At 47.0% G+C, this 18,434-nt stretch overlaps 1 protein-coding gene across 3 annotated transcripts in view; it reads right to left on the bottom strand.

Annotated features, from left to right (window-relative positions):
- Positions 1–18,434, bottom strand: part of SYT17 (synaptotagmin 17) — an 83,836-nt gene that overhangs the window by 54,884 nt on the left and 10,518 nt on the right. For all 3 annotated transcript variants that reach the window (XM_042922323.1, XM_042922322.1, XM_042922321.1), the window contains 2 exons: positions 16,720–16,868; positions 13,543–14,162 (listed from right to left, as the gene is read on the bottom strand). In XM_042922323.1, coding sequence (XP_042778257.1) covers positions 13,543–14,162; positions 16,720–16,867 — 768 coding nt within the window. In that variant the 5' untranslated portion in view covers position 16,868. The remainder of the gene's footprint in view (positions 1–13,542; positions 14,163–16,719; positions 16,869–18,434) is intronic.

Here is an 18,434-nt window from a genome sequence, read left to right as displayed (position 1 = left end):
ATGGGATGATAACAATAGTTAATACAATAGAAACACTTAGCACCATGCCTGTCATACAGTGAGTACTACGTCACAGTCAGCTCTCTGTATTTATTATCTGCTCCAAGTCCCCTATACCATAAGCACTGCATTATTATCCCTCATTTATAGGTGAGGAGTTGGACTCACGTTCATGCAGCTGGTAAATGGTGAAGCTGGGACATTGACCAGGTCAGTCTAACTCTAAAGCTAATGCTCTTCACACAACAATATTTATTCAGTTCAAAAAACATCTACCAAGTTCTTTCTATGTGCCCCAATACCAAGAATAAGTAATAGGAGACGCTGATATTATGGGAAGTCTGGCCAAGCCTTTAGCCGTACATCGACAGGATGCAGAGGGGAACATTTCCTTTGACCTCCTGGGCCCAAAGCTGGGGACAAGACACAGGGACTAAGGAGCCAGCAACAGTGGGTCCCAGCACCTCCCTCTGGGATCTTCAAGAGGCAGAGGAGTACTGCTCGCAGTACTCAAGCCCACCCCCATTCCCTGCCTCTGTAAGCAAAAAAGTTGACACTGGCTGAGTGGGGAAAGCTGAGGGCTGTCCCTGCCCATCCACCCCAAAGCCGAGAGAGATGGCTGCCAAGCAAGTCACGTGCAAAGTGACTCACGCCCCTACAGGAAGGGGACACTGGTGCCTTCTTCTCTAGGGGCATCTGGTTAGCCAGGGGTCTTGCTCGTCTTTTTGTCACCATCTTGACGAGAGGAAAGGAGAAATGGAGAGAAGTGGCAAGCAGAGAAAGGGAGAGCAGGGAAGATCCTGCATTCGGAGCCCTCGAGGTGGCAAGAGTAAGCGTGGGGATGCAGAAGGTGTCACCCCAGCTCCCAGACTGCCGAGCTCCCTGCTGCCAGCGCTATATCTCTCCAGCCAGGAGTCTCGCTGGCCACCACAGTCCTCTCTTCATGTCCACGAAGCAGGCTGGAGGAGCCCAGGGAATTAAGGGTTCCTGAAGCAGCCCTCAACCTATGACTGCCTTAGGGAGCTGGTGAATAAACGCCCTGGCGCCCTCGCCCCTGCACTGAGTGCCTGGGAAAATTGCGCCCCATGGTGGTAACCTGCCTGATAACACGTCCTGTACAGGTCTCACTCCCCTACTTCCCTTCTGGTTTTTCTCAGCAGCACCCCCAAATAAAATACTTGCACTCAAATCTTGGTCTTGGGGTCTGCTTCTAGGAAAGCCCAGCCGAGGTCACAGATGACTTTCCCATGGCCAGTGAGCCCCATAGAAGGCAGTGCGATTGGGCCATCTGATCAGGACTCATCTTTGAGAGCTGGTCCTCCAGTGAAGGTAGCCCAACAGCAAAAGGCCAAAGGGTACACTCCCAGGGCCAGGGCAGCCCCCCTCCACTCCGGGAACTTCCAAGAGGTGACATCTGCCTGCTGCCAGGGCCAGGTCTTAAACCCCGGACTGCCAAGGTTCTTTGGTGTGTTAGCCAGGGAAACGGCAACAATACCAAAGAAAGAACTGGAACGGTGGCAGCTAAAGAAGAGACATTCACTCTTCCTTCTCTTAAACCACACTCCCTCCCACTGTGAGGCCGCTGAGTGGCAGTGACAGGCTGGAATGTGGATGTGGTGACAAACCTTCTTCTACCAGGTGGACAGGGGCAGGACTCAGGGAAGGACAGGCCCCTGAGAATCCTCCCTGGGACTTCTGGAACTTTTAGAAGACAGGATGTCTCCTCCCATGTGTATGACCTGGCTGGTGGGAGCTTAGCCTGGGGCATCTTGTGGCTGCTTTTGCTTCTGCACAGGAAAGGTCTTCCTGGGAGAAAGGTAATGGAGGAAGGCACAGGTGAGGAACATTCCGACTGAGAAAGATTCTCAGCGCACAACCTACCTCCTAGACCCAGGGGTGCCGGGAGCCCACGCTACCACAGACCTTCCTCTCTGCCCAAAGCTAGTTTGAAATGGGTTCTGTAAGCTTTTTTTTCTTTTAAGGTTTATTTATTCATTTTGAGAGGGGGACAGGGGGATGGGGGAGAGAGAGAGAGAGAGATTGAGAGAGAGAGAGTCAGAGTACTAAGCAGGGTCCGCACTGTCAGTGCAGAGCCTGACATGGGACTCGATCTCATGAACAAAGAGATCATGACCTGAGCCAAAATCAAGAGCTGGATGCTTATTAAAAAAAAAAAAAAAAAAAGGTGGGGGGCACCTGGGTGGCTCAGTCAGTTAAGCGTCCGACTTCAGCTCAGGTCATGATCTCACGGTTCAGGAGTTCGAGCCCCACATCGGGCTCTATACTGACAGCCCAGAGCCTGGAGCCTGCTTTGGATTCTGTCTCCCTCTCTCTCTGCCCCTCCCTGACTCGTGCTCTGTCTCTCAAAAATAAATACACATTTAAAAAAAAAAAAAAAGAGTTGGACGCTTAACCAACTGAACCATCCAGCCGCTCTGGTTCTCTCAGTTTTAATGAAGATTCCTGATGAAAACAGACATTTTGAGGGCCATCCAAGAAAGTAAATCTCTTTCCCTCAGAGTCACGCAATTTTTTTTTTCTATTCCTCAATTTAAAGAAAGGCAGTTCCCACAATGACACCTATCTTGGTCACCAAATCAGACTGTTCTATGCACATTTTCAAAAATCTAATCAGTTTGGTGCTCCTGAGGAAAGCCATGAGCATGCCCCCTGGTCTCTAAAGCCTTTCCTAAACAGGCTCCAAGCAAACGTAGAATTCCTTCTAAGGGGATAACTCCAAAGGTAGAAGGAAGCAAGGTACATATTCATATAAAAATGCAGTTATACTTATGAGAGATACAGTCTTATCACATACTCAGTTACATGGGGGTAGATCAGTTTACAAAGTCATCGGCCAGGGGTTTCTCCTAAATAGATTATATCATGCGGTCATGGGTGTGGGCTTAGAGTTAGTGTCAGGCTCAATTCCCCATTCCAGCTGTGCAACCATAGGTAAGTTCCTCGAACTCTCTGAGCCTCAGGCTCCTCATCTATGAAATGCAGGTCCCATTACTACCCATCGGGTAGGGTAATGTAAGTATTGCACCCAGCCCAGGGGGCTGGGATGCAGGAGTACCCAGAATACATTTATTGCTAAATGTGGTCTCTGAATCTTATCTGGCAAAGGCAATATGCACAGACTTCACTTCCTAAGCCACGAGACCCTGAATACTAGGCAACGAAGATCTAAAAGGCGTTCCTTTGGTCAGAGTAAATCTCAGGCTAAAGCAATTTTCAGAAACATAAATATCTAGCATCCCAGTGTGCAAATATCACTTTTGACTAAACACATTTTCTTCTTCTGAGCGCAAATCAAACACTTCTCCTCAGTAGGAAATCTGGCTTTGTAATAAAAGATGCTACACCCCTACACGATTCAGAATTATGCCCCAATAAGGTTTAAGAGCACTCTAACCTGAGTCTGCTCCTTCCCAAATGGCTCCATAAAACATAGTCCTAATGGCAGTCTGTGTGGACCACCCGGCTCCTTCAACCATCACAAGAGCCAACCAGCGAGCCATGCTTTAGACCCGTATGCCGGGCTTGGATAGCTGGCCCTTTCCACCTGCCCCCAGCCACCCAGCGTTGCTCAGCAGGAGACCGCATTTAGAATCTCCTAGCACATTCGCCAACTTCGGTTCATCCAAGACTCAGGACCTTGGAATCAGTGAGGCTGAAGTCTGGGAGCCGCCACTGCTTGTGAAAATAAGGGCAGAGCCAGCATGGTGGCAAAATTCCCACTCTGTCAGACAGTCTCGTCTACAGCGCCCCGAAGCCAGAGTTGAACGTCTAAGGGTTGGTCCTGGACAATAAAGATCGTGCCTTTATTTTTTAATGTTTTTAAATGTTTATTTTTGAGAGAGACAGAGTGCGAGCAGAGGAGGAGCAGAGAGAGAGGGAGACATAGAACCTGAAGCAGGCTCCAGCCTCCAAGCTGTCAGCACAGAGCCCAACGTGGGGCTTGAACCCACAGACCGTGAGATCATGACCTGAGCTCAAGTCAGACGCCCAACTGACTGAGCCACCCAGGCGCCCCAAAGATTGTGCCTTTAAGTTGTCTCTCCAGCTGGCCCCTCGTGCCCCTGCACCTCACACGCAGGTTGGGGCCATCACCTCCTATCTACAAGACTGTACATAGCAAATGACTCCTAAGTGTGCCTCTGCTTTCTTCTCTCTTTGCATCCCAACACTTTACTATAAAGACGGTTAAATACAGAAGAGCTGAAAGACCTATACATTCACCTCCTTTATACACATCACCTCACTTCTGCAATGCAGCTATTAATATTAATAATTCTACATTAATAATTTAGAGATAGGCTAGACTTGCCTTATTGCGTACCTAACGATCTTTTTGGAAGGCTTTTTATTTTTTTTAATTTTTTTTAAGTTTATTTATTTTTGAGACAGAGAGAGACAGAGCATGAACGGGGGAGGGTCAGAGAGAGGGAGACACTGAATCCGAAACAGGCTCCAGGCTCTGAGCTGTCAGCACAGAGACCGACGCAGGGCTTGAACTCCCGGACCGCGAGATCATGACCTGAGCCGAAGTCAGCCGCCTAACCAACTGAGCCACCCAGGCGCCCCTGGAAGGCATTTTAAAATAAGTTACAGACATTGGTACGCTTCTCCCTGAAACACTTCAGGAGGCAGGTCAGTAGCCAGCGTTCATTGTGTGTTTACAGCTCTTTGGGTTCGTGTGTGTGTGTGTGTGTGTGTGTGTGTGTGTGTGTGTACAAATGACACTTACGTACAACCAGATGCCTGAACTGCAAGTGTACCATGTGAGTTGGACAAATGCACACACCTGGGCATCAAAGTCCCATCAGGACCACAGATTAGTTTTGTTGGTTCTCAAACTAGTCATGCAGACGTGCTCTCCTGGGTCTGGCTTCTACTTAGTGTAATGTTGTTCAGAATAATGCTCTCCTTGTCATACTGTTTGTGACACTCATCTATGCTGTTGTGCGTATCGGTACTTTGTTCCTTCTTATTGCTGAATAATGTTGCATTATATGAATATTCTATAGTTTGTTATCCTTCATCCTGTTGATGGGACACCTGGCTGTGTCCAGTCTGGGGCCTGTGACACGTAAAGCTGCTGAGACTATGTGTGTGCAATTGTTTGTGCAGACATAACATCGTCATCTCTCTTAGATAAAGACCTAGGAGTGTCACAGCGAGATCATAGGGGCAGATAAATGTTTAGCTTCACAAAAAACTACCAGAACTTCTTCCTAAGGGGTTACACCACCTTATACACTCCCACTGTCTGAGAGTTCTGGTTGCTCCACATCCTTACCAACATTTGGTGTTGTCAGTGTGTATAGCTTTTAGGTAGGTGTGCAGTGGTATTTCGCCATGCAGGTCTCTGATGACTAATGATGTCAAGCACCCTTCCATGTACCTATAGACCATCTGTATGTATCTTTTCTGGTGGAGCGTCTGTTCAAAACTGTGGCCCATTTTAAAATTGGAATTTTTTTTTTTTGAGTCATTGGAGTTCTTTTTACATTTTGGATACAAGTATCTTGTCTCCCAGTGATTTTTCTCCAGGGCAGCCTGACCAGGTCACCTCTCCTTCTCAAAACTCTCCAGGGCTTGCCATCACACTTAGGAATAGAATTCAAGCCTTTACCTATACTTTTAGCTCTAAGACTGATGTGAAGTGACCTTTTATACTAATTCAACCTCATCTCTCATGCTCTCCCTCTCACTTACTCTACTCCAGTCATCAACGTGCCAAACCAGCCTCAGGGCCTTTGCACTTCCTCAACTCGCTGTTTGAATGCTCTTCCCCCAGACATCCTCCAGGCTGACCCCCTCACTCCATCTAGCTCACCCATTTAAAGTAGCTTCCCCACCCTCACCACCCAGCCCTCCCTCTCCAGCCCCATATCCTACCTTGTTTTCTCTCTTGGCATAGACAGTGAAACATGGCATTATTTGCTAACTCACTTATTTGCTACACACCTCCCTCCACCGGAATGTCAACTCCACGAGGGCAGGGACTTGGTTTGGCTTGCTGTGGAGAACCAGTATAACGCTATGGTTATGGCACTTCACTTTTTAAGTCAAACAGCCTCAGTCCTACAGTCTAATTTAGCTTCAGTCTAAATTAGTTGCACAGACAAATTACTTAACTTCTCTCTGCCCAGTTTTCTCCTTTGTAAAATGGGCCCCTGTTAGGATAAATGAGTTAGCACATGTAAATCATTTAGAGCACTGCTGGGCTCACAGGAGACACTGACTTATAGCTACATTAGAAATCCCAGCCCCTACCACACTGATGGTACAGAGCCTGCTTGGGATTCTGTCTCTCCTTCTCTCTGACTCTCCCCAACTTGTGCTCAACTTGCTCTCTCTCTCTCTCTCTCTCTCAAAATAAACAAGCTTAAAACAAAAAGAAAGAAAGAAAGAAAGAAAGAAAGAAAGAAAGAAAGAAAGAAAGGAAGGAAGAAAGAAATCCCAACCCCTAGAACCTGATTAGCACCTGACAAATGTATATGAACTAAATACATGAATAATTTATATAGGTACAATATTTGTGTTGTGTATTTACTGAGTCAAAATAATTATAATCTCCCCCTAGTTCGAGGGACTTTCACTTCCAAAAAGTACTTTCTCCTGAGAAGAGTTTAGCTCCATACAGATGCACTGTAAGGGATGGAAGGTCGTAGGTGCTGTGTCTCCACTTGGGCACAACCAAAGCACGACCCACGGGTTACAGGATTCCAGCCACAAGCTGAAGTAAGAACTCTGGTCCCTGTATTTATTTTATTTATTTTCTTGAGAGAGAGAGAGAGAGAGAGTGAGAGAGAGAGAGAGAGAGAGAGAGAGAGAATCTTACGCAGGCTCCATGCTCAGCGTGGACCCTGATGTGGGGCTCGATCCCACCACCCTGGGTTCATGACCTGAGCCGAAATCAAGAGTCAGATGCTCCACCAACTGAGCCGCCCAGGCACCCCAGGAACTCTGGTCCTTCCTAACACTTTGCAAGTTTCTGCTATGTCCATGAGGCACCTCCTGTCCCACCACCTTGCCCACCCTTCCCAAAGCCACGTGATCTTAAGAGAAGATAAACTGCCTTTATCCTTGGATATTTTTCTGGCTTCAAAAAGGCCTGAAGAAATATGTATACACCCATGTTCACAGCAAAATTATTCACAATATTATCATACATTAGAGCATTATATATTTAAATTATAATAATATATATCACATAATATATTATAAAATAAGATATCACAATATATACTGTAACATATATCTCAATAACCAAAAGGATGGAAACAACCCAAATGTCCACTGACAGATGAATGAATGGACAAACAAAATGGAGTATATATAGGGGCACCTGGGTGGCTCAGTCGGTTAAGCATCCGACTTCGGCTCAGGTCATGATCTCGTGGTCCGTGAGTTTGAGCCCTGCGTCAGGCTCTGTGCTGACAGCTCAGAGCCTGGACCCTGTTTCAGATTCTGTGTCTCCCTCTCTCTCTGACCCTCCCCCATTCATGCTGTCTCTCCCTGTCTCAAAAATAAATAAATGTTAAAAAAAAAAATTTAACAAAATGGAGTATATACATATAAAGGGATATTATTCAGGGGCGCCTGAGTGGCTCAGTCGGTTAAGCGTCCGACTTCGGCTCAGGTCATCATCTTGCAGTTTGTGGGTTTGAGCCCTGGTCAGGATCTGTGCTGACAGCTCAGAGCCTGAAGCCTGCTTCGGATTCTGTATGTCCCTCTCTTTCTCTCTCTCTGTCTCTCTCTCTCTCTCTCTGCCCCCTCCCCCACTCGCACTCTGTCTCTGTCTCTGTCTCTCTCTCTCTCTACTCTCAAAAATAAATACACATTTAAAAAAATTAAAAAACAAAAAAAGTAAGGGATATTACTCAGCCTTCGAAAGGAAGGGCATTCGGACACCTGCTACAACATAGATGAACCTCAAGGACACTGTGCTGAGTGAAATAAGCTGGTCATGAAAAGACAAACACTGCGTGATTCCACTTACATGGTACCTAGAGTAGTCAGATTCATAGAGACACAAGGAATGGTGATGGCCAGGCGCTGGGGGCTACGGGGCCTGGGGAGCTGTTGTTTAATGGATGTAAAGTTTCAGTTTGGCAAGATGGAAAGAGCTCTGGGGACAGATGGTGGCGATGGTTGTATCATGAATGTACTTAATATGACTGAAATGTACACTTAAAAATGGATGTGTGTTACTGAGATATCACCTCACGCCAGTCAGAGTGGCCAAAATGAACAAATCAGGAGACTATAGATGCTGGAGAGGATGTGGAGAAACGGGAACCCTCTTGCACTGTTGGTGGGAATGCAAATTGGTGCAGCCACTCTGGAAAACAGTGTGGAGGTTCCTCAAAAAATTAAAAATAGACCTACCCTATGACCCAGCAATAGCACTGCTAGGAATTGACCCAAGGGATACAGGAGTACTGATGCATAGGGGCACTTGTACCCCAATGTTTATAGCAGCACTCTCAACAATAGCCAAATGATGGAAAGAGCCTAAATTTCCATCAACTGATGAATGGATAAAGAAATTGTGGTTTGGGGCACCTGGGTGGCTCAGTCGGTTAAGCGGCTGACTTCGGCTCAGGTCATGATCTCACAGTCTGTGGGTTCGAGCCCCGCGTTGGGCTCTGTGCTGACAGCCTGGAGCCTGCTTCTGATTCTGTGTCTCCCCCTCTCTCTGACCCTCCCCCATTCATGCTCTGTCTCTCTCTGTCTCAAAAATAAATAAATGTTAAAAAAAAAAATTTAAAAAAAAAAAAAAAAAAAAAAAAAAAAAAAAAAAAAAGAAATTGTGGTTTATATACACAATGGAGTACTACATGGCAATGAGAAAGAACAAAATATGGCCCTTTGTAGCAACGTGGATAGAAGTGGAGAGTGTTATGCTAAGTGAAATAAGCCATACAGAGAAAGACAGATACCATATGTTTTCACTCTTATGTGGATCCTGAGAAACTTAACAGAAACTCATGGGGGAGGGGAAGGGGAAAAAAAAAAAAAGGAGGTTAGAGTGGGAGAGAGCCAAAGCATAAGAGACTCTTGAAAACTGAGAACAAACTGAGGGTTGATGGGGGGTGGGAGGGAGGGGAGGGTGGGTGATGGGTATTGAGGAGGGCACCTTTTGGGATGAGCACTGGGTGTTGTATGGAAACCAATTTGACAATAAACTTCATGTATTGAAAATAAATAAATAAATAAATAAAAATAAATAAATAAATAAATAAATAAATAAAAATAAAAGATAAATTCAGGGATTATTATGTGAATAGAAAAAAATGGATATGTGTTTTGTCATAATTACTAATAATTTTTTAAAAGAAAGGTTTACACGGATTTCACCTTTAACGGCCAAAGTGTCAATTCACTGTGGTCCACTTAGAGCAGAATTTCTCTTAGCAGCAAGAGTAACTTCACACCTATGTGATCACCCCATATGCTTCTTATTTCTCTGTCCCCATTTTCATGATCTCCTAGCCAAGCCTTATCAACAAGCCCCCCAAATTTACAGTAGCTCCATTAGCTACTAGCTTCCTGAATGTCGAGATCAAAGAAACAATGTTCAAAGCCACAAAACAGCTGGGACATTCCGCTGTGAGCCAGAGAATGCCTACATGCTGGCGCGACCAGTCACCTGCTCGCATGGGTTCTCCAAGGCACAGAATGTAGAAGTAGACACTGAGATCCTACGCCATAGAGGCAGGCCAGGAACAAGACTGGAGAGTTCTGCCTTCACCTTATTGCACAACCCCATCTTCCCCGCCCATTCAACTGGCCAACAGATGCTTTGGTGAAGGTAGATGTTGGCCTGCAATGAAAATCAGCATTGACATCCAATGGCCTCAGTAACACTGCGTGAGGATTTTGTTTTCTGTCTCCGACACAGGCCTACTTTGCTCAATGTGGATTTTTGTTCAGAACCAGTATCTCCTTTTCTACATATGGAATGAAAAACAACAGAGATACCTGGATATCTGCTCCTAACACCCTCTGACCCTGTGTCTCCCCGCTTCCCAACAACTGTTTCTCCTGGAAAAATGCTCCCCACCCTGCGGGGACCAACCCTGCCCTCACCTTGCCTGCATGGCAGACCCTGCTGTGGTCCTTGAACCTCCATTCTCCCCTTCTTCCATAGTGGGCTTTCTCATGCTGACACTGCACACATTTTGGGCTAGACCATTCTTCATTGTGGGGGCTGTCCTGTGTACTGCACATGTTTACAGCACCCCTGATCGCCACCTGCCAAACCCAAAATGGTTCCCAGGGCTGCCCAGTGTCCTGAGAGCAAAGCTGTCCCTGGCTCAGAACAACTGTTCTGCAGGAGAGAAGCTTTAAGCAGGCCTGTGGCTGCCCAGCTGCAGATCAGATTTCCCAGGCTTGTCCCAACCAACGTCTGGCAGATACGGGAGTACAAAAGGCTGGCTCCTGGCCTGAGGGAGGAAGGCACTGCAATGCCAACCCACGATCCAGAGTCCCCTCCCCACCACAGATCAGCTGAGGCCAGGCCTTGTTAACACCATATCTTCGCTGGGCTCTCACCCTTTCCCTAGACTGCTCCCTTCCCTCCCCTGCAGGGTTTTCTCCTACATTCGGGTTTGGGCTAAATGACACTCCCCCTCTCCAGAAGATATGTTATCATCTAAACCCCCCACTACCTCAGAATGTGACCTTATTTGGAAACAGGGTTGTTGCAGATGTAATTATTTAAAATGGGAACATAATGGAGTAGGGTGGGCCCCCGGTGTCCTTATATGAAAAGAGAAGACACAGACACACACACAGAGAAGGTCATGTGATGACAGAGGCAGAGACTAGAGTGACCACCAGAAGCCAGAAAGAGACAAGGAAGGATTCTCCCCCACAGGTTTCAGAGGGAGCGTGGCCTTGATCACGGACTTCTTACATCCAGAGTGTGAGACAGTAAATTTCTGTCATTTTAAGCCTCTAATTTGTGACGTATCGTCACAGCAGCCCTACAAACTAATTCACAGCCAAATCCTTATCTCAAGCTCTGCTTCCAGGGAACCCAACCTCAGACAACTGGCCTGTCTACTCACGGAGTGTAAAGGGCAACTGAGCCAGCCAGAGACCCCCAGAGTGTGAAGTCCAGAGCTGCCTTGAGATGGGGGTGGGAGTCTGCTCTTCTCTCTGTCAGTTTCCACGAGACTTTCTTTGAGGGAGAAGGAAGGTGGCGAAGGAGAGGAGGGGAGGGTGGCAGGTGGGAGAAAGAAATTCACTTGGGGGAAACCTTCCTTCCTTCCATCCTTCATTCATTCAACAAATGCCAGGCATTGTTGTAGGTGCAGGGCACAGAGAAGTGAACGAAAGAGACAAAAATCTGTTCTCATGGGGTTTACATACTAGTATGGGAGGTAGACCATAAAATATATGGCCTGCAAGATGATGGTAAGTGTCGTGGGGAAAAGTAAAAGCAGGGGAGGGGGAGAAGGAGTACCTCGGGGGAGGGGGAGGGGGCTGCCATGGCAGCAGAGGGATGCAGCAGACACCGCCTCCGGTGCCAGCTACAGACGGTCTCAAAGCGCCACTTGGGCACAGTATCAGCAGCACACGTGGTCTCTTTCTCTTTTCTGTCCCCGCCCCTGCGTGAGGCTATGGGAGCCCACCTGACCAGTGTGCAGGGGCCAGAACGGCAGCCTGAAGAGTCACCACTCACTCCGGAGGTGCCCTCCTTCCCTGGGTCTCCTCAGTCCTCACTCCTGCTTCCTGGGATCACCTCCTAAATTAACTGCCTGCACCCGCGTCCTGGCCTTGGCCTCAGATTTCAGGAGATTCGGAGGCAAGGTGTGTGGATGTCCACATTCTCTGTATGTCCAGGGTGTTCCATAGATGTGAAGAATCAGGCTGGCCACAGAGTTTATTTTGTCCAGCGGGTCTCCCTCTTTCAATGGTTTCCCTAATTTCTCAATGGTTGAAAACCCAATGATATCACATATTGAGGAGGATACACGGAAAGCATCCAATATATCCTGATCATGTGATGGGAGGAGGATACGGGATCAGAGCAAGCACTGCTAACACCTTGACCACCACCTCCTGGTCCTGATCACCTCAGTGCACACACACTTGCATCCAGCTGCCAGCTCTAGAGTTTTGTTTTTTGGGTTGGTTTTTTTTTTTTTTTTTTTTTTGCACCTGTGGATGTCAAAGGTCTCTTTATTGCCCAGTGTAATAGGCCAAGAATGCCAGGGGAAGAAAGTTCCCATCCCCCAACTGCCCTCATTCAATGGCTGATAGGAGTCAGTGTATAAACCCCCCGGCTGCACCACCCCTCAGGTGGAAAGACTCTTAGGATGTGTCTAACGCTGGCTTCCAGTTTTACAGCTCCAGTCACACACAGGGGTGGGGGCCTGATAATGCAGACTTTATGTGACCTTCCCACTGCCTCCTGGTATTTCCTCTGGTGTCACCTCCCTAAAAAATGACTTCCTTTGCCTTGGGATTTTCTTCTTCTGGGGAAATACAAACTAAGAGAAGGATAAATCTCTCTTTGTATGGACCGATGGATGGACACACACACACACACACACACACGCACACACACAGTAGAGCAACCCCTCCAGTCCCCAAGTTTAAAACCCATACCCCAAATGTGAGGCTGGATCATCAAATCCCTGGCCAGTACGGTTCAGCTCTGAAAAACACCTTGGTGTGTCTGACACAAAATAATTCCACCTGCATTACACAAAATTGTCACCCTCAGCATGAATGGACCAGACTGGCCTCCAAACGGCTGGGTCTTTTCCTTCCCTCGGACTTCTACCTCATCCTTCCACCCACAGTACATGCGCTGTCGTCCTCCAGTCCACAGAATGCCCAAGGGAGAGACTCTATCAGCCCACTGGGGACAGAGCCTGGTCCGTGGGTGGTTTCCCAAGCAGCCAATTACATGTCTGTGGGCTGGTGGAGGAAAGAAGCCAATCTCACAATTTGCCTGAAAAATATCCATATATCACCCGTTCTTCAGCCTTCATTTTATTTTTCCCAAATCAATTTCTGAAAGTCAAAATGACTGATTGCTTCATACCCTGGATAATCATTGTCCTTATTAAATACCCCAGCATTGATGACAAAAAAGCTCCCAGGGTGGTAGTGGTTACACGAACCTATACATGTGATAAAATTTAATAGAACAAGAACACACACACACATACACACACACACACACACACACACACACACACACGCAGTGGTGCATGTAAAAATGCGTGAAAATTGAATAAGGTCCATAGTTTAGTTGACAACGTCAATTTCCTGGTATCGCTAACGCACTCTGGTTGTGTAAGATTTATCACTGGGGTTGCTGGATAAAGAGAACACAAGGAATCTGTGTTGCATTTGCACCTTCTTGTAAGTCCAAAACTACGTCCAAATAAAAAGGTTTCAAAACTCAAAGACAATTTAAATAAAAAAAAAAAAACAAAAAAAAAACATCTTTTTTTTTTTCTTTTTTAAAGTCCCCAGCCAAGAAACAGCACAAAGTCACCCCCTTACCTGAGAACTGGGGATCAGCGCCTTCCACCAGTGCCCGCCTTTCACCAGGTCAACCTCGCACAAAGGCACGGAGACCTTCCCAATGACACAGTGGCGGGAGAACTTATCAAAATCCACCACAGTTAGCAGCAGGGTCCTCCTCTGCGCTTCCAGGAAGGGGATCTCGAAGGTGTAACGCTCCTCAAACACGGGCTTCTGGGTCTTGCGTTTGACCCCCGTCTGCTTAGAGTTCTTCTGGTCTGGCAGGAGACAGATCTTGACATAGGGGTTGGAGTGGGCCATGTCCTGCCGCGAGCCGTCGTGGGAGATGGGGGGCGGCAGGTCCCTGGCCTCGATCACCCTCACCGTCAGATGGTTGTGCAGCAGGTCGTACTGGGTGCTGAAGTGCAGCATGCCCAGCTGGTACTTGGACAAGATCTCTTCATCTGTCAGAAAGTCCACATCGTCACTGTCGGAGTCGAGGGAGTAGAGCTGGGGCTCGAACTTTCTGAAGTAGTCATCTGGGGTATAGGTCCGTCTGAGCACCGAGGGCTGGATGGGCTCCTTTTTGGCGCTGAGAACGCCAAACTCGATGGGTTTAATATCAATGAGTGGGGAGCTGGGTCGTCTGGATTCAAGACCTAAACAGCCACCAAAAAAGAACAATTAGCACCACCACATATGGGGCCAAGCCTGGGCTGCTTCTTGAGATTGGCAACATTTCCCAGATTCCTATACTGTTCACTCTGTTTCACGATGCTCTTCCCCAACTGCTCTCCACACCTTGAGATCCTCTTATTTATTCTATGAGAGGCAACAAGACGGCATTATCACCTCCATCACTGCCAGGCACTGTTCTAAACGCCTTGATATATCAAGTCACCTGATGGCCACAAGGGATTAGGGAATGACTAATCTGACAGATAGTAACTCTCCAAAAGGGACACAAGTACTAAGAGGAGAAGCCAGGAGTCAAGCCCAGGCTGTCCCGCCCCAGAGTCTTGACTCCAGCTGGTACCCTACACTGTCTCCACTTTCAGAGAGTGGACTCTGGAGCCAGAGCTTCTGGGACTCAGTTTCCCCATTTGTAAAACGGAGTCAATAATAGCACCTACTTCAAAGATTGTGGTGATTCACAGAGCCAATGCATGGAAAGGGCTCGGCATAGAATGTGCACAGGGTACGAGCTCACTCAAGGGTAACTGATGCACTTCTGCAAGAACCATGTTTGGACTTCACCGCTTGTGGGGCGCCTCCTCCCTGCCTATCAACCAGCAGAGTTCATTGCTCCCAAGTTCATCATTTGAATCTTTGCTCATCCCTCTATTCTAGCAATAAGCGCATGGAATTTTTTTTAAAAACTATTTAATTGAGGCACAAGTGACATACAAAAAGCTGTGCATATTTAATGTACACAATTTGATGAGTTGGGAGGTAAGCAAGCATCCTGAAACCATCACCACAATCTATGCCATAAACATATACCATCACCTCCCAAAGTTTTCTCCTGCCTTCTTCATTTATTTAATTTTCCTGGTGATAAGGACCTTTAATGTAACATCTAGTCTCTTGGTAAAATTTTAAGGATACGATACGATATTGTTAATAATATGCACTGTGCTGTACAGATCTCAAGAACTTATTTGTCTTGCATAACTAAAACCACCCCCTCCCCAGGAGTCCCTCCCCCATTTCACTCTCTGCTCCTAGGAGTTTGACCATTAGATTCCCCATCTACATGGAGTCATGTATTTGTTCTTTCATGACATTCTTGTTAATTGCTTGAACACCTGTCTTGCCTGTGAAAATTGTGAGACTTGTGTCTCGTGCATGGTTGGTATTCTGACAGCTGTGTGCTAAATGGAAATCATCCGTGTATAGAGCTGGGCATGAGACCTAGGAACTATCTAGACCAGTGCTATTCAAGAGAAATACAATGGGGACCAGAAATACAAACCACACAGGGAACATAAAATTTTCCAGTAGCCACAATTCTCTTAAAAGTACAAAGAATTGGGTGAAAGGGCACCTGGGTGGCTCAGTTGGTTAAGTGTCCTACTTTGGTTCAGGTCATGATCTCACAGTCCGTGAGTTAGAGCCCCGTGTTGGGCTGTGAGCTGGCAGCTCAGAACCTGGAGCCTACTTTGGATTCTGTGTCTCCCCCCCTCTCTCTCTCTCTTCCCCTCCCCCTCTCGCACTCTGTCTCTCTCTCTCTCTCTCTCTCAAAAAATAAATGAACATTGAAAAAAAGATTATATAAAAAAAAGAAACAGGTGAAATTAACTTTAATTTGTTTGACATATAACCAAAATAAAAACATTTTAGTGAGACAGTTTAAAGTCTCTTTTATGTACTGGCTTCAACATCATGGGTACACAACGCATACATCATGTCTCAGTTGGGCTTAACCCCCCATTTAAATGGTCACCAGCAACATGCATTGGACTGCATAGGTCAAGAAGAGCCCTCCCATTTTACAGATGGAAAGATTGAGGCCTAGAGAAGCCTCACATCCCCTCTTTTCCACTCTTTCAAGCCCTCGAACTTTTCTCTGCTTCCTTTTTCTTCCCTATTTACTCCCAGGAAAGATCAGACACCAATATTTCCACCTGAGTGGATTTATTTCATGAATTTTAAGCTTTTTCCCTCCGTTAAGTGAATTGCAGGCAGCTGAATGAGACAGCAGAGACACTTTGAGGAGGTAAGAGGAGGCTGGGAGTCTTTGGGCTTTATCCTCCTTTCTCCTCCCCATCCAAATCATGCCATTTGGTCAAACACATACTCTGCACATCAGAGTGGACAAACTGGGGGGCCTAGAGACCAAATTTGACCCACAGATACATTTTGTTGGAGTTTAAAACAAAGGAAGCTTCATATAGAAACACAGATTGCCAGTTTCTCTTTGGAAAAGTCAGGTAATACGGAGCCCACCATCTCCTTCAGTGAGGGCCGAGTAGCAGCTGCCCCCTTCCAGTGGGGCATCAGCTCTCATGGCCACAGTCCCCACCCTGCCCTGGTAACTCCGGAGGCTGAGACAACCCCTTCCCTCACGTGGATCCATGCGGGGATGCCGTCAGCTCTCTTCTTTTGCCCTGGGGACCCAGCTAACTGGATTTGAATCACGGGCTCTGATCAGAGGCTGAGCAGCACAGGATTGCTGAGCCACGAGCCCTAGACAGTCACAGCAAAGATGCTTACTTGAAATCCTCCGGGTCAGGCTGTAGGTAGACTTAGATGTGTCTGAGGACGAGCATCTTCGATCTGGGGAGTTGGTCCGTGGGGTCAGAGGGACTTCACTGGCTGTATGGACGGAATCCCCATCCTTGTCGCTGCTCCGGCTGGCCATCCTACAGGAAAAGAAGAGGTTTCAGTGGTTGTCAAAAAATCTCCAGGAGCTGGCATCTCTCTCTCCCTTAGAGGACAGACCCATGATGAAACTGTCGCGGATCCAATTTATACTACTTGCAATAATAGAAACTCGAATCAGTGTGGTAGCCCTAAGCTCTCAAAAACACCTCACTTTTTTTTTTAAGTTTATTTATTTTTGAGAGAGAGAGTGTGCGTGGGAGCATGAGAGCGTGTACATGAGTGGGGGAGGAGCAGAGAGAGGCGGGTGGGGGGGGGTGGTACAGAGGATCCAAAGTGGGCTCCGAGCTGACAAAAGAGAACCAGATAAGGGGCCTGAACTCATGAACCATGAGATCATGACCTGAGCTGAAGTCAGACGCTTTAACCCACTGAGCCACCCAGGTGCCCCAATAACATCTTACGTTTTGCACAAAATATGAAATGATATTGAATAAATACCTTCCAATTTAGAACAATCTGTCAAGAATGTGCATAATTTCACATTCACAGACCATGGGGAGGGAACTTACTCATGATATTGCCACATGGGGGCACCACTTTGGCTAAGTCAAGACCAGGCCTGTTGGTCTTCAGTCTGGAAGACACCAGAAGGTTGTTTCTACCCATCTGATCTTCTGCAGATGGCTTTTGGTGAGGAATGCCCTGGTATTTCAACCTTCACTGTGTCTCTACTTTGATATCTTTAAAAAATATCCTATAACAGGGGCGCCTGGGTGGCTCAGACGGTTAAGCATCCAACTCTTGATTTTGGTTCAGCTCATAATCTTACGGTTCGTGAGTTTGAGCCCCGCTTAGGGCTCTGCCCTGATAGCATGGAGCCTGCTTGGGATTCTCTCTTCCTTTCTCCCTGCCCCTCTTCCCCCACTCACACGCAAGTGTGTGCGCACTCTCTCTCAAAATAAATAAATATCTAAAAAATACCCTATAACAGTGTCACTCGAGAGTTCTTGGAGCGGCAGGGCAAGAGCTACAAAATGGTGCTGAGAATGAATGACTTGAGAACAATAGTTCAATGTGAAGAAACAGCTAAAAAATGAGCAGCAGCTCTGATTCCATGTGCTTCCAATGAGGATGAAAAATACTGAAAGAATAAAAAACACCGTGTCGGGGGGTAGGGAGATACAGGGTGGTAATTAAGAGCACAACCTCTAGGTTTGAACCCCGCCTGGGTGACCTTGGGCAAGGCCCTTCCTCTGTGCCTCCATCTACCCATCTGTAAAGTGGGAATAATAATACTCACTTTGTATGGTTCCAGTGAACACTGAAGGAGTCAACGCATATAATATACTTAGAACAGTTCTGGGTATGTAGTAGGTATGTGCTCAATACATTTCAGCTGGTATTATTACAACCTGTAAGATCCCCCAATCCCCATAAAGCTAGGTAAGGGTGCTTGGGGAAGGGGAAGTGAGGGGGCAAAGCTGGCGGTGTGGCCTGTGAGATGGATGCCGCTAATAACATGCCCCTAAGCTATTGTGGCTGTAGACTGATACTTTCCGAGACTGCACCTCCCACCCCCCAACTTGACATTTAAGCCTGCGTGG

Source organism: Panthera leo, chromosome E3 (assembly GCF_018350215.1).
Source record: "Panthera leo isolate Ple1 chromosome E3, P.leo_Ple1_pat1.1, whole genome shotgun sequence".
Taxonomy (NCBI): Eukaryota; Metazoa; Chordata; class Mammalia; order Carnivora; family Felidae; genus Panthera; species Panthera leo.
This window is presented reverse-complemented; position numbering and strand designations above follow the sequence as displayed.